Source organism: Stegodyphus dumicola, chromosome 5 (genome assembly GCF_044657685.1).
Source record: "Stegodyphus dumicola isolate Sdum_Otavi_A_Nest chromosome 5, ASM4465768v1".
Classification (NCBI taxonomy): domain Eukaryota; kingdom Metazoa; phylum Arthropoda; class Arachnida; order Araneae; family Eresidae; genus Stegodyphus; species Stegodyphus dumicola.
The window spans coordinates 151,454,232-151,467,692 of NC_140772.1; the positions used below are offsets into that span (position 1 = coordinate 151,454,232).

At 32.1% G+C, this 13,461-nt stretch overlaps 1 protein-coding gene across 12 annotated transcripts in view; it reads right to left on the minus strand.

Annotated features, from left to right (window-relative positions):
- Positions 1-13,461, minus strand: part of Argl (Argininosuccinate lyase) — a 147,069-nt gene that overhangs the window by 21,925 nt on the left and 111,683 nt on the right. For all 12 annotated transcript variants that reach the window (XM_085817229.1, XM_085817228.1, XM_085817226.1 and 9 more), the window contains 4 exons: positions 8,750-8,864; positions 4,766-4,850; positions 995-1,054; positions 787-870 (listed from right to left, as the gene is read on the minus strand). In XM_085817229.1, the coding sequence (XP_085673355.1) occupies positions 787-870; positions 995-1,054; positions 4,766-4,850; positions 8,750-8,864 (344 nt within the window). The remainder of the gene's footprint in view (positions 1-786; positions 871-994; positions 1,055-4,765; positions 4,851-8,749; positions 8,865-13,461) is intronic.

Below are 13,461 nucleotides of genomic sequence, written 5' to 3' on the forward strand. Positions count from 1 at the left end.
AAAAAAAAAAAAAAAAACACAAAAATACTCATGCAGCCCACCAATTAGTTCGCTTTCAAATCAAATTACTGGTGCTCAGCAATTTTATCTACTCTACCACTGAAGAATTCGTGTTATATCATAGTTTTGTTTTCTCAGTCTAAGATCATTTGCACACCCCTAGCTCTGATCCTGGCTATGCCCATGCATACATATAGTATATAGTTTCTTCATTATTTAATAGCAGAGATTTAAAAATTTAAAAATTGTTTATTCAAGTTTCTCACATTTTGAAGTAATTAGTCTAATCTCCTTTTTGTACAGTTCTGAATAATGTTTTTTTAAGCAATGCTCTCATTTTGTTTTTTATTTTGAGAATTATTTAATTTTTAAGGTTTTTCTCACTTGTCAATTTTATGCAGTTATTATTTGCACTTTTTTCACTTTATACCAGTTCACCATGGTTCTACATTGTCATAACTGAATATAAAGTTTGAATTTTCTTTGATTCAATTTTTTCCCTTAATTTTACTGCATTTTAAATTTGTAATAATAACTTCTTCAAATAAGCCAATTTAATCATCAGAAATCAAGAGGAGGGAGAAAAAAGAATTTTTTGAACACATTTTGAAGCTATTTTCTACCACAAAGTTTTCTCAGTTTTCATTTACAACCAGTAATAAAATTTCAAATGTGGTTTTAAACAGTAAAATTAGGCCATTTTACAAACATAAAATGGCAAATTAAACTTTCTTTTATGAACTGCATAAATCATATAACATATTTATTACACAGAATAGTACTTACTTTTAAAGTTTCCAGAGTACCACAAGCTACTTGCAGCATTTGAGTCAAATTGTTGTAAGTGTCAAATAGAGGTTCCTTATCTTCCTAAATGTTAAAAGAAAATTATGTTTTTACTAATAAATGTACGAAACAGATTAGTACCGAAAATTATGTTTTTACTAATAAATGTATGAAGCAGATTAGTACCAAAGAGTAAAATGAGACTTACTTGAAGATCTTTATTGAATGTACTTGGTAAGCCTTTCAGAACAGCTAGAAACCCAGTGCACTAAATAGTTTCAAATAACATAATTTTTATGAGAAATTTTTGTATAAAAAATAAATTTTTTAATTATACAAATCATATTTCTCTGCAAATATTTCTCTAGGTATATTTGCTGCACCCTTAAAGAAATTTTTGTCAGAAAGAAAGTAATAATTCAAGCCTTTTTTGCAATGAAAATACAAAATTTTCCATACTGATACCATTTAATAGAAATAAAACAGTGAAAAGCAGTCAATAAAAACTTTTCTGTAAACAACTTGTTGACCTTTATTTTTCTGCCAAATAGTACATTTATAACTATCTTATAGGGCCTTCTCAAGTATTTCAAACCCTCTTTTAGTAAAAATATATAACACCTGTAATCACATATTCTTTCATGAATGTTCCAGGAATACTTTAGATTCTAACAACTTGATGGGATTAGCCCACAAGGATTCCTTTCTTATAGAGGGATGCAGAAAGTAATTTTTTTTTAACAATAAAGAATACACAAAAGAAGAAAAACTCACTGCTTTGACAAACTCATATTCTATGTTGTTAATTAATTACTTTGTAGCCTCAGCAATGGTTGAATCATTAAGACTGCTGAATATCCCCATTTAAGTCCAGGTGAACGGGATGGCTGCATGTTTAGTTTTCATAGTTTTTCCCATGAACAAAAGCCAGTTCCCCTTAAAAATTCTTCACAAAAGCATTTCTTTGTTTCGATAGATAGCTCTTGTATGCTTTACCATATTCAAATAACCAAATTATTTCGTAAATAAACAAAGTTACGAACCTATGTACTAAATAGGGAAAAGTAGCTGGATAGTAAATTATACTTATTCTATTTGAATACCTTTTATATAGAGACAGGTATCCTTTTAGAATAAATACAAATACAGTCTTACTTTAATAACAAATCCTATATATTTCCCACCTCAATTTTAATTAAAAAAAACGCTTTCCGCCAAAACAAGATGAAAAATATGCAAAGAAATACAGTACATTCAATTATATGTAAGCATAAAAACATAATTTTTCACTTTTTCATTAATAGTTTTATTTCATATTACATATATAATATATCATATAAATAGTGAATTTAAATTTAGCATAGAAAAAGAAGTGAAAGCACGTACTTTCAAGACCAAGTTCATAATCAGTTAATTAACAAAGCAACACTTAGCACTTACCAAAGCTGAAAGTTAGAAGCAAAAAAGTATACATGAAAAGCTGCTAAATGGAATCCAGGCACAAAGTTGAGAATAGATAAGAAAATAAGCCTTTTCATGTAATGTAAATGAGATGTTTGGTCTGGTAGTCTTCAGACCTGGAAAGATTACAAATTATGGTACTACAGCACTAATCATTCATTTGAAAGGATGACAAAATGCTAAAATATGAAAAATACTGACACCTGAAACATTTTCTTATTGGCTATTTTTTTTAAGAATGAAAACATGACTAAATCATGAAGAGTTTTATAAAATCGACTTCAAATTCAAAACAGCAGTTTTCAATATTCATATTTGAAATATGAATATTCTCTGAAAAACTATGGTCAGTTTACTTTAACTGTTTATATGGCTATCTAAGAAATATTTCTTTGGTTTAATAGTAGATGCATCAGCTCTCATCATTCTTAGTCTCATCTATATACAGTTACCATATACAGTCAAAAGTCGTTAATTTGGACACCCATAATCCGGACCTCAAAGCTACAAACTTTCTGCGCATGCGTCGCGTTCTTGCATGCGCACAGGCGTTTACGAGAGCGCGTAAGACCCTTACGGCTGCGAATATGTTTGTGCGCATGCGCGTTTAAATTGTAACGGAGTTATACGCTAAGCTAAAGTTATCTAATTCAGTTAATGTTGCCGATTGCATTGTTCCTTAATCTTCGAATTGGATCCGGCTTATTATTTTTTGCAGACTGTTAGAGCAATTTTATAAAAGTAAGCTTGAACTTTCGATTATGTCAAATAGAATTTCCGATATATATTTACTACAAAGCGAAAGTATGTTTTGAAATCCGAAATCTGTTTATCAATTTCACGCAGCGGATTGGAAGTTGATCTGTCAGCACTATCCTTATCTTCAGGGCAGATGTTTTTATTTTATTTGGTTTATAATTCCATACTAAGTGTAGTATTTCATTCTGTCTTTGATATGATTTAAATCAAGTTCCTGGTCATTATAATTCGCTTCCGATAGTGAAGAAAGTGACCCAGAGGTTATTGAAAACGAAAACATTTCGATTGACAAATTAGTCGGTATTCTCAACACAGCAATTATAGGACTTGAACAGCGGAACTTTGTAACTAAACAAGAAATTATGTCTGTGTAATAGAATTAAAGAAAAAGTATTATCACATGAAACGAAGCAACTTACATTGAAGGAAATGTTTAATAAAGTAAACAAATAAATATTAAGCTTTTTCTTTTTGTAAATTTTGATACCCTTTAGCTCATAATTGTTCTTTATTTCATAAATTACGGTTTCATACTTTTTAATTTTGTAATTTCTGCATGCCATCTTACCAGATTTAAACTGATGATCTATAATCCGGAAAAATCGATAATCCGGAATCGCCGAAGTCCCGACGAGTCCGGATTAACGACTTTTGACTGTAATACTAAACAGAAAGTTCCTGAACACTTCAATGCAGTTTTGGGATCATAATGGGAAACTAATGAATTTGAACAAAAGCAAAATCTTGAGGAAATAACAATAAATTTAGAATTATTTGCATATTTTATTTCCTTTTTTTTGGGGGGGGGGAGTGAAGACACATAATGGGCACCCAAATACTTTCACGCCTATATTATTGCAATGACCCAGAAAATTGAAAAAATAATGAAATTTGTATTTATAGAAATGTATATTAATGTTAAATTATTTGCAGAAAATACAACTGCATTCTAGAATAATGTTAACCTTTTGATGATCATCAATGAGCTCAGCTCGAGTCACACTTACACACCGTAGTGGGTGCAAATGAACAGAGCTCACATTAAAAATTTTTGGTTGTCAGATATTGCACAGATTTGGGAAGAAAGAATTATTTAACCTCACAACCACCAAAGGTTAAAAGTGTATCGTCGGTATATTATCATGATGTATATGTTGTTAAAAAAAGATACATTTTTATTTTTGAAATCCTTCAGCAATTTGTTTTAAGTTTTTGATTGAAAAGTGAAATTATTTTTTATAAGTTTTTATTTATTATGATTACAGAGAAAGAAAGATATCAATTAGTAAAAAAATGTTTGAATTTGAGTTTTTTATTAAAAACACATTTAAATTAATGAATCTAAGTTCTTAATTTTTAGTAATTACAATACCCCATATGGATATGCAAGCACACTATAAATTTACAGTTAAAATAAATTATAATCTAAATCATAAAAATGTTAAATATTAGTTAAAATTTGTTTAAAACATCTCCACTAAAATGCAAATTTAACTGCTAAATTTAATGAAATGTGGTTTTACTACTAGAAAACAATCATATTCCATGTAAAATGTTATGCATTTAGAAGAAAAACAGATGAGCACACAAACAGCATTTTTCAAGAATCAACAAAGACATGCTTATTTAGAAATAGCAGAATTTAAGAAAGAACAACAGATTTATAGCTAAGAAATTTAATAAGAAATATAGCAACATGCAAAACTACACAAACACAGTTTTACTAAAATTAAAATATAAATATCAGTTTTAAACTTACATTTCCTATTAATCTTCCAGTTTTACCTCGAATAAGCTCAAGACTGTCTGCATTCTTTTTCTGTGGCATTAGACTGCTGCCAGTACTAAGCAACAATAAAACTTACAATAAATAAGTCAATTAATTAAGAAAATAAAGAAGGAAAAAAGAAAATTATAAACATCAAATACCATAACTGCTTGGTAAATCATAAACTTACAATGAGAAAATTTGAAAAATGTCAGAATTGCAGTTTAGTAATGGTTAGTTTCAATAACAGTAGTTTTATCAAACACTTTATTTTAAAAAAAAAATTTTCAATATACTATTTTTTCTAACAGTGGTTATTATTCAACAATAATTGTATGCCACGCTCATAAAATCGAAAATGAAAATAAATAAAAAAAAAAAAATGAAAATTTATTAAGTAGGCCTATGAAATAAATTTGCACCATTGTGCAATGGATATCAACAGATGATTCATCACTTGTTTTGTCCCTCTGTGCATACACAGCCTCGTTTTCTGTATAACCTCATGCATTCAAGATCAAATACGGATTTAACATATAGCTATGATTTCTCCAGAAGTATTCAGTCCATGCACACCTTTGAGATAGATGAGCTTATTTCACACATCCTATAGGCATAAGTACTTGATCTTTGAAAAACATGTTTATGTACAATTTTCTTAACCTGTCCTTGAACAGCTTGTTAACACACATATCATAGGGGTTGAAGAATTCAGGTCATTCTGCCTATGAAAAGTATTAGTGAAGTATATTTTCTTCTTTTTTAATTTTCTTTTTACTGTCTCTATTTGTAGGGCCTGTGTTAAATGTTTAAAACAAGAAAACTAAGAAATCTTAATTACCAATTTATTGACGTTGATCATTTTGTCCCCCAAATAAACTCATTCCTTCATTATATCTTTGCTAAACCATCTAATTTTCATTTACCTGTACAATGATGCTTTTTGGAAATACCACTGACTTTGGTTATGTCTTGCATTTGAATACAATGAATGTAAGAAGTTTATACTCATAAGTAATACATATAAGCGTAACAGTTATGAATTATTTTCAGAGTTCATGTTTGGACAGATTTTACTAGGGAATTATTAAGATGGGTTTATTTTTATTTACTGAGATGATTTTTATTCACCTCTTCTCCTTTCCTTCTACCATATAATTTGCTGTCATGCAGAAACTACCCAAATTTGGTTAACATTTCCTGCATGATCAAGAAGATAATTCTTTCCAATATACTGTCTTGTTTTGAAGAATTAAGATTCTATCTCTTTGGAATTTTCTGCTAATTTACAAGTAAGCGATAGACGCATACAAAGTGAAAAACATAACTTTTCATGAACTCATCACTGAATTTTCTATCAAGCAACTTAAATTAACCTTACTTTAAATTATTTTTATGTAGATTGAGAGAGAATTCTGATATGGCTCTTCACAAAATCCTTTGAAGCAATTTTCACTGCATGGTAGCAATCACTCTTTTTCCAGCCATATCTCTCTGTATGCATGCATGTGTGTGTGTGTGTGTGTGTGTGTGTGTAAAAAAATAATGTACAGCAACCTCCTGATTTTAATTGGCAAATAGTCACCACTTATATTCTTCATTTTAATTTGGTATTTTGCCCTTCTGTCCTAAAAATAGTTAATATTTAAAATGTATTAATCTAAACTGTGCCATACAATCTCGCATAACACTGCAGTGCAAAAATGTTTTAGCGAATCAGTGAATAAGATTTCAATTGAAAGCAAAACATTTTTGACTCCCATGCTTCTTTTGAATGTGTCACACTTTTCCGCTTCCTTGATTTTAACTCATTCATGGTTTCCTTCTTTGTATCTCAGATTATCTTAAGATGAGCTAAGCTTCCAAAAATATGAGGTGCATATTGCACCCATAATAATGTGTAAATCAGAATATGTGTCTCAAGAATTGCTTTATTCACTAAATAAAATTATGCTGCATTTTCAGCTACGTTTGTCTGCAAGTTCTATTATTTTATTATGCACTTACACCATGCAGTCATTGTCCACGACTGAAATTAATAAGAGAGGCTTCTCTCTCCTGTGCATTCTTAAAATATATATATAGCACAAAGTCTAAAATCTAGGCCTCCAAATCAACCTTTTTTTATACACATACTTTATGCTTGTGCATTTGATATTTTTTCCTTAATAAAACATGTGAAGAGTTCAGATTCTTAATTTCACTTTGCCACGAACACCAACTTGCTGAAACATTATTTGTTATTACTTGCTTTCATCACTGATGACTATCAACACACTGAAGCTTGAGAAATGACTCATGTAGCAATGTCTGAGTTTTAATGTAATTGAACACCATGAGAGCATAGTAATCTTTTCTGTTAACATTAATGCCTGGTGATAATTACAGACTTCAGGTGTGATATGTTGAGCATGTTAATGAGAGAAATTTAATAGAAATTTCTTTCCATGTGCAAAGAAATAGGTTTTTTAAATGATAGTCATAGATATTCCAAAAGATTACATTTAGAGCTATTTAAATTGAGAATAAGTTATTAGTTATTCAGTTAAGTCCAGGACCGATGCCAAAATTGGTGCAGCCACACTGGGTGGCAGAATTAGGAAAGGCAAAATTTTTAGAATTTAAAGAAGCATTGAGCAACAAAATTAAGAGATGGCACAATCTTTAGAATTAGGGAAGGCATTGGGATACAAAATTTACAGGAGGCAAAACTTTTAGAATTTAGGGAGGCACTTAGCAGCAGCATTTTGGACAAGCAGAAGTGGCACCGCAGTAAAAAATCATACGTATAATAACAATCATAAGTGTAAAACATGTCAACTGGCATCATACAGTGCCCAGAATGCATCGAAGAATTGGGAGGACCTCTGGCTTCACAACTTCCTTTATGCAGTAATCACTAAAAGTTTTGCCTCCTGTTGCCCACAATCTGCATCAGCTAGGATCAACAATTATACCCAATAGCTCCCCACACCATGATGTCATGCATTTGTGCAGTATGATGCTGTATGACACACTGTGGGAGCAGACATTCCCCTCTAAAAGGTCTGACACATACTCTTCCATCACTGTACTCCAGATTGTAATGAGATTCATCAGTGAAAAGAACTTGTTGCCTCAAGGCATGCCGCACACCTGTTGCCGTACTCACTGAAGTCAGAGGCATCTGTGATTCAGCAACAGGGAAATCCTGCATAGAGGAACCTTTGCACGCAGTTCATGCTGCAGCAGATGGCTACAAATCATGGAGCTAGACAACACAACACCTGTAGCTGCACTCCATTGTAGTGCCAACACACAAGAGGATGCTGTACTATCCATCAGAGCCATGCAGATGAGGTGTCTGCATGTTGTGCTACTACATGCCCCATTGCCAGGATTTTACCTTGTTTGGCTCTCTGCTGTCTATTTTTCCCAAACATGCATCACTGTTGTGGCATTACACTGCGTGTTTGTTGCAATTGCTCAATATGTCCATCATCTCGCATACCGAAGATGTGGCCTTGTTCGAACTCCATTCTTAATCCCTCCACTGTTCACGAGGCATACTGACCACTAATTAAACGTTCACTGCAGACAGAGGATGATGCATAGATTTCAGCACAACTTTACAGTTCTTTATATACATGGAACAAGTGGCTAGTTCTCATTCCATGCAGGTGCAATCCCTTTGTAATTCTAATCATTTGCATGTCTTACCTCACTTTACATTTCCTGTAAGTTTGGTACAATTTGTGTAATTCCTTCATGGTGCTGCAATTTTCACGAACATTACTGTACAAAGGCAAAATACACAAAAACCACATAAAATCAAGTATCTGATGCAATCTACATAACAACTGAAAAAATTATATCTGAAAAAATATCTTTTAGACGAACATTTTAGTATACACTTTAGCTACAAAACTATACACAGAAATTTTATGCAGTCAAAAGTGGTGATAAAAGTAAAGATTTTAGAATCATTATTATTACCTGAATGCATCAGCTATCCTAACAAAGCCGAATTCTTTAGTACTGTATAAAAGTAAATCTTCAGCCCACTTGCTTAAATGCATAGCTACTAACGATCCCCAGAACAGAAATTCAGCTACATAAAAACAACAAGTACTTAAAATATGCATAATATATTATGTGAACTACGTTATAGGGGAAAGAATACTTTTTAAGAGCTTAGTTTATCATCCGAAACATTGCAGAAACTTTGAAATAGTATTTCTATGTAAAGGGGGGGGGAAAGAGAAAGAGATAGAACTTACCTAAAAGCTTGAGTGATGAGGGAAGGGGGGGAAGGCAAATCTCTTCTGAAAATTTTTGGGTACTACAGTTTATTTTACACTTGATTGTTTACTTTTTCTCATCTTTCTGGGTTTATAACCTTTCTCATTAGCTGCTGTAATTTTCCTTGCTACTGATCTAGTACTAACTGCACTGGTCAGTCAAAACATTAAGAGCACTATCTTAATTGAACACTGCTCCCTTTTTGCAATGGCATCTTTGGAAAATGATAATTACACATGCTCATGTTTTGATGCTTTCATCTGAAAATAATGCATCAGTTGTAGTATATCCTCTGGTCATGCGTTGCTTCAGATTCAAAATACAAGACTTAACAATCACAAAATTTTTAACAGTAGCATATCTTTAGACTTCACGATAGAGATTTAAATTTGCTATACAATTTTTTTTTCCAGTGTTTTCTCAGTCCATGATATTAATGTTCAGTTCTTTTTAAAGAAGCTAACCGCTTTTAAATTTTCATTAAGTTTTATTGATTAAACATCACTTTCTTCTTCACATTTAAGCTACAACAAAATTACACAATCTTTAAAACCAGCATATATTTAGAGTTCCCAACAAAGTGTTAAATGTTGCCATACTTTTTTACATTTCCTATATTACTACTTTAAAAATACTACATAGTGATAACATTTGATGGCAGTATACTTTTACTTGAAAAGTGACTCAAGACAAATTGAAATGGACAAAAAAATTGAGGATTGAGTGCAATACATTTATTTAATTAATTCATAGTGAGCTTATTCTCACTGCATTTAGCATAATTTCTACAATATACTTAAAGTTCATAAATGTAATGTGTTTTCCTCACTCACATATGAGTTTTAAATACCAAATCTGAGAAGTTTTGGACTATCTCCTAATATGAAATCTGCTGAAGAAAACCTGTTCAGAGCTTTAAATAAAGTATTAATTCCAATTTATAAGCCAAAATCTAATTAATTGTTCTTATTTATATAAAACACCTTAAATATTAATATTAAAAGTTTTCGGTTACATTTTAATACATTTTTTCATTAAAATCATTAAGAACATTTAAGAAGAATCCAAATTTTTATGAGCATACAAAGCTGTGATAGATCAATATTTAGAAGAAGGTATTGCAGGTAAAAGAAGTATTAAAAAATTGAAAAAGAATACTTTTTATTGCAAAAGGCCATAATCAGAGAAAACAAAGACAGCACGAAACTTCATGTTGTCTTTGATGCATCATCACATGCTAAAGGCAAACTCTCCTTGAATGACTGTTTAGAATCAGATACAGTAGAAAGTCGGAGATCCAGACATCCAATGTCCAGAATGATCTAAAATCCGGACCTTAAAGCCACTCAAAAAATTTTTTAAAGGAATTCTTTTTCATGCTTTACGCATGCACATTTGATTTTGTTCCTCATAAGAAAGCATGTGTCGAATACTGATTATTAATTTCAGTTCTGCACTAATTAAAATACCTTGTTATTGATGAAACAATAATTTTAGCATAAATTTATGTGATCAATAATTTGGCTTTATATCTGCTTGGCATACATCTCAAACTGAAACTTTCTACGTAGAAACATCTTTGATTTTACAAATACTAATATTTTATATCCCTGATGCCAACCTAGAGAATCATAATTAATTATATTTTGCCTTCATCACTGTATGCTTATCAACACATGACAACTTAAATAATGACTCATGCAGCAATGCCTAAACAATTTTTCTTGTATTAGCAATTGAATAACAAAGAGTATGTAAACCTTTTACGTTGACATTATGCTTGGCGATGATTATAGATTTAAGTTAAATGCTGACAAGGAAAAATTTAACAAAAATTTCTTTCCATATGCTAAAAATAGATTTTGTTAATGATACTGACAGGCCAAAAAATTATATTTAGTGGTATTTGAATTAAGAAAACTGATTTTTTTATTCACACAAGCACAGAAGAGCATCGGAACTCGTACGGCTGCATCAAGCAGCAGAATTTAGAGAAGATAAAATTTTTGGAATTTAGAGAAGCACTGAGTAACAAAATTAAGGGATGATAAAATTTTAGGGAAAGCTCTGGGACCCAAAATTTAGGGGCGACAAAAATTTAGAACGTAGGGAGACACTTAGTAGCCGAATTTAGGACCCACAGAGACTGCATCAGGTGGCAAAATATCTAGCGACGGCCCTCAGTAAGCTTAAGTATATGTGGCAATTTATTTATTCAGGATCCAGATAAGCCTTAAGCATGTGCACAAATTAAACATAAGTATAATAAATAACTAAATTAATGCAATTCAGGCTTAACTGTCTCAGTGCGCAATATTAGCAAAACAAAATTTAATGGAACATTTTGTCTTTTGTCGTCAATCTCATGCTACATAGCCAATAATGTATAGTGGATGCTGTTAGACTAGGATAAAATGATACTTTCCTGATTAAAAAGAATTTTAGTTAATATAGCAGATTGTGCTGTTCCTTAACTTTCTGATTTGATTTGGCTTATTATTTTTTGCAGGCTGTTATGATTACAGTAATTTTATGAAAAACTAAAGTTTGAATTTTCCATTTTGTTGAAAAGAGCTTCTAATTCAGGAGCTGCAACAGCATTTACAAAGCAAAAGCATATGAAATAATGGAAAAGGCAACTTTATGAATTTTTTGTGGATTCCGACACTTCACTCTAAATGAATAACAGAAAAATTATTCGCTATGCTAAAATTAACGATCATGACAAAGTGACAATTGAATTGTCAGACAAAGATGCAGCGAGGGCATGCCATTGATGGGCCCAATGATAATAGCTCAAGTAAAATTTTTATGAAGAAATGAACTTAAAAGCTGAAAATCCATATTCGACGGCTAAGTTAACCAAATTTTAAAATCGTCACAGTATAATGCAATTAAAAATTTTGGGTAAAAAAGTTTCAGCTGAAGCTGCTGAGCTATTTGCAAATGAATTCATTGAACTCATTAATTATGAAACATTATCTCCAGGACAAATTTACAACGCTGATGAAATTGGTCTTTTCTGGTGTAGCGATCTCCAGAACAATTCAACTCTCGCAACTTTGGAAGAGTCAGAATTCTTGAAACTAGCACAACGGAGCTCTTTTGGCTCTACTCATAAAATTCTACTCATAAATAACCAACCCTGTTCAGTCCCACTCCTGCAATGCTACACTTCTTACCGGTGTTAATAGATGGCGACATGAGCAAGCTTTGCTGAAAACTACCAAAGTTTCGCCGAAACATGTGATCGCTACATTGGTGACCTGGACATGATGTAGAAGGTTGTGTCTTCGGTCATGCAATGCAGCACCTCTCACTGATGTTAATAGATGGCGACACGAGCAAGCAACTACCAATGCTTCACAAAACTACGTGATCCCTACATTGGTGACCCGGAGAATTATAGACTCTTCCCTCCACTGAGGACAAATGACGAACTACGTCACACGCTCTACCCCACAATCTAATGGTGACACCCATGCTAATAAAAGGGCTTCTCCTCATATCACATCATAGATGCTTAGCCGGGGAGTGTGTAACGATCTTCAGAACAATTCAATGCTCGCAAATTTGGAGTTCTTGAAACTAGCGCAACGGAGCTCTTTTGGGCTAGTGGTAAAGAATTCTACTTGTAATAACTTGTAAATAACCGACACAGGTTCTGGTCCCGCTCCTGCGATACGACACTTCTCACAGATGTTAATAGATGGCAACATGGGCAAGCTTCGCCGAAAACTACCGAAGCTTCGCCAAAACACATGACCGCTACACTGGCAATATATTTTAGTTAATATAGCAGATTTTAGTTAATATAGCATTACTTTGAAAAATACTTTGATAATTTCACAAAATACTTTGATAACCTCTACAGAAAAGGCTCCAGCTGGTGTCAAAGATCCCAAAGTTAGACTAATATTTTTAGCATGTGCATTTGCTGCAGGAATTCACAAGTTTAAACTTTTCATAATTGGGAAAAAATACACGAGCTCGAGCATTTAAAGGAGTAAAGATTTTCCTGTTATATATCATGCAAATAAAATTCTTGCATGATATATAACAGGAGCACGAATAGCTTGAGCATGAATGACACAAGCATTAATGTATGGTTTGAAAATCATCTCATACCTGAGGCTCAGGAAAATTTTAATTCGGTTGGTTTACCTCAAGATGCAAAAATTGTCCTGATTGTAGATAACTGTTCAGCTCATATTTCACTTAAAGTTTTAATGAAAGATAATGTATCCATGTTATTCCTTCCTCCAAACTGTACGTCCATCATTCTGCCTATAGAAGAAAAATGAAAATTGCTAGGATCACCATGGAGGTGAGAAAAGAGATTGTTGATAAGCATGAAAATGGCCTGCATATCCGAGACTTGACTATTGCATACCATATGCCAAGTA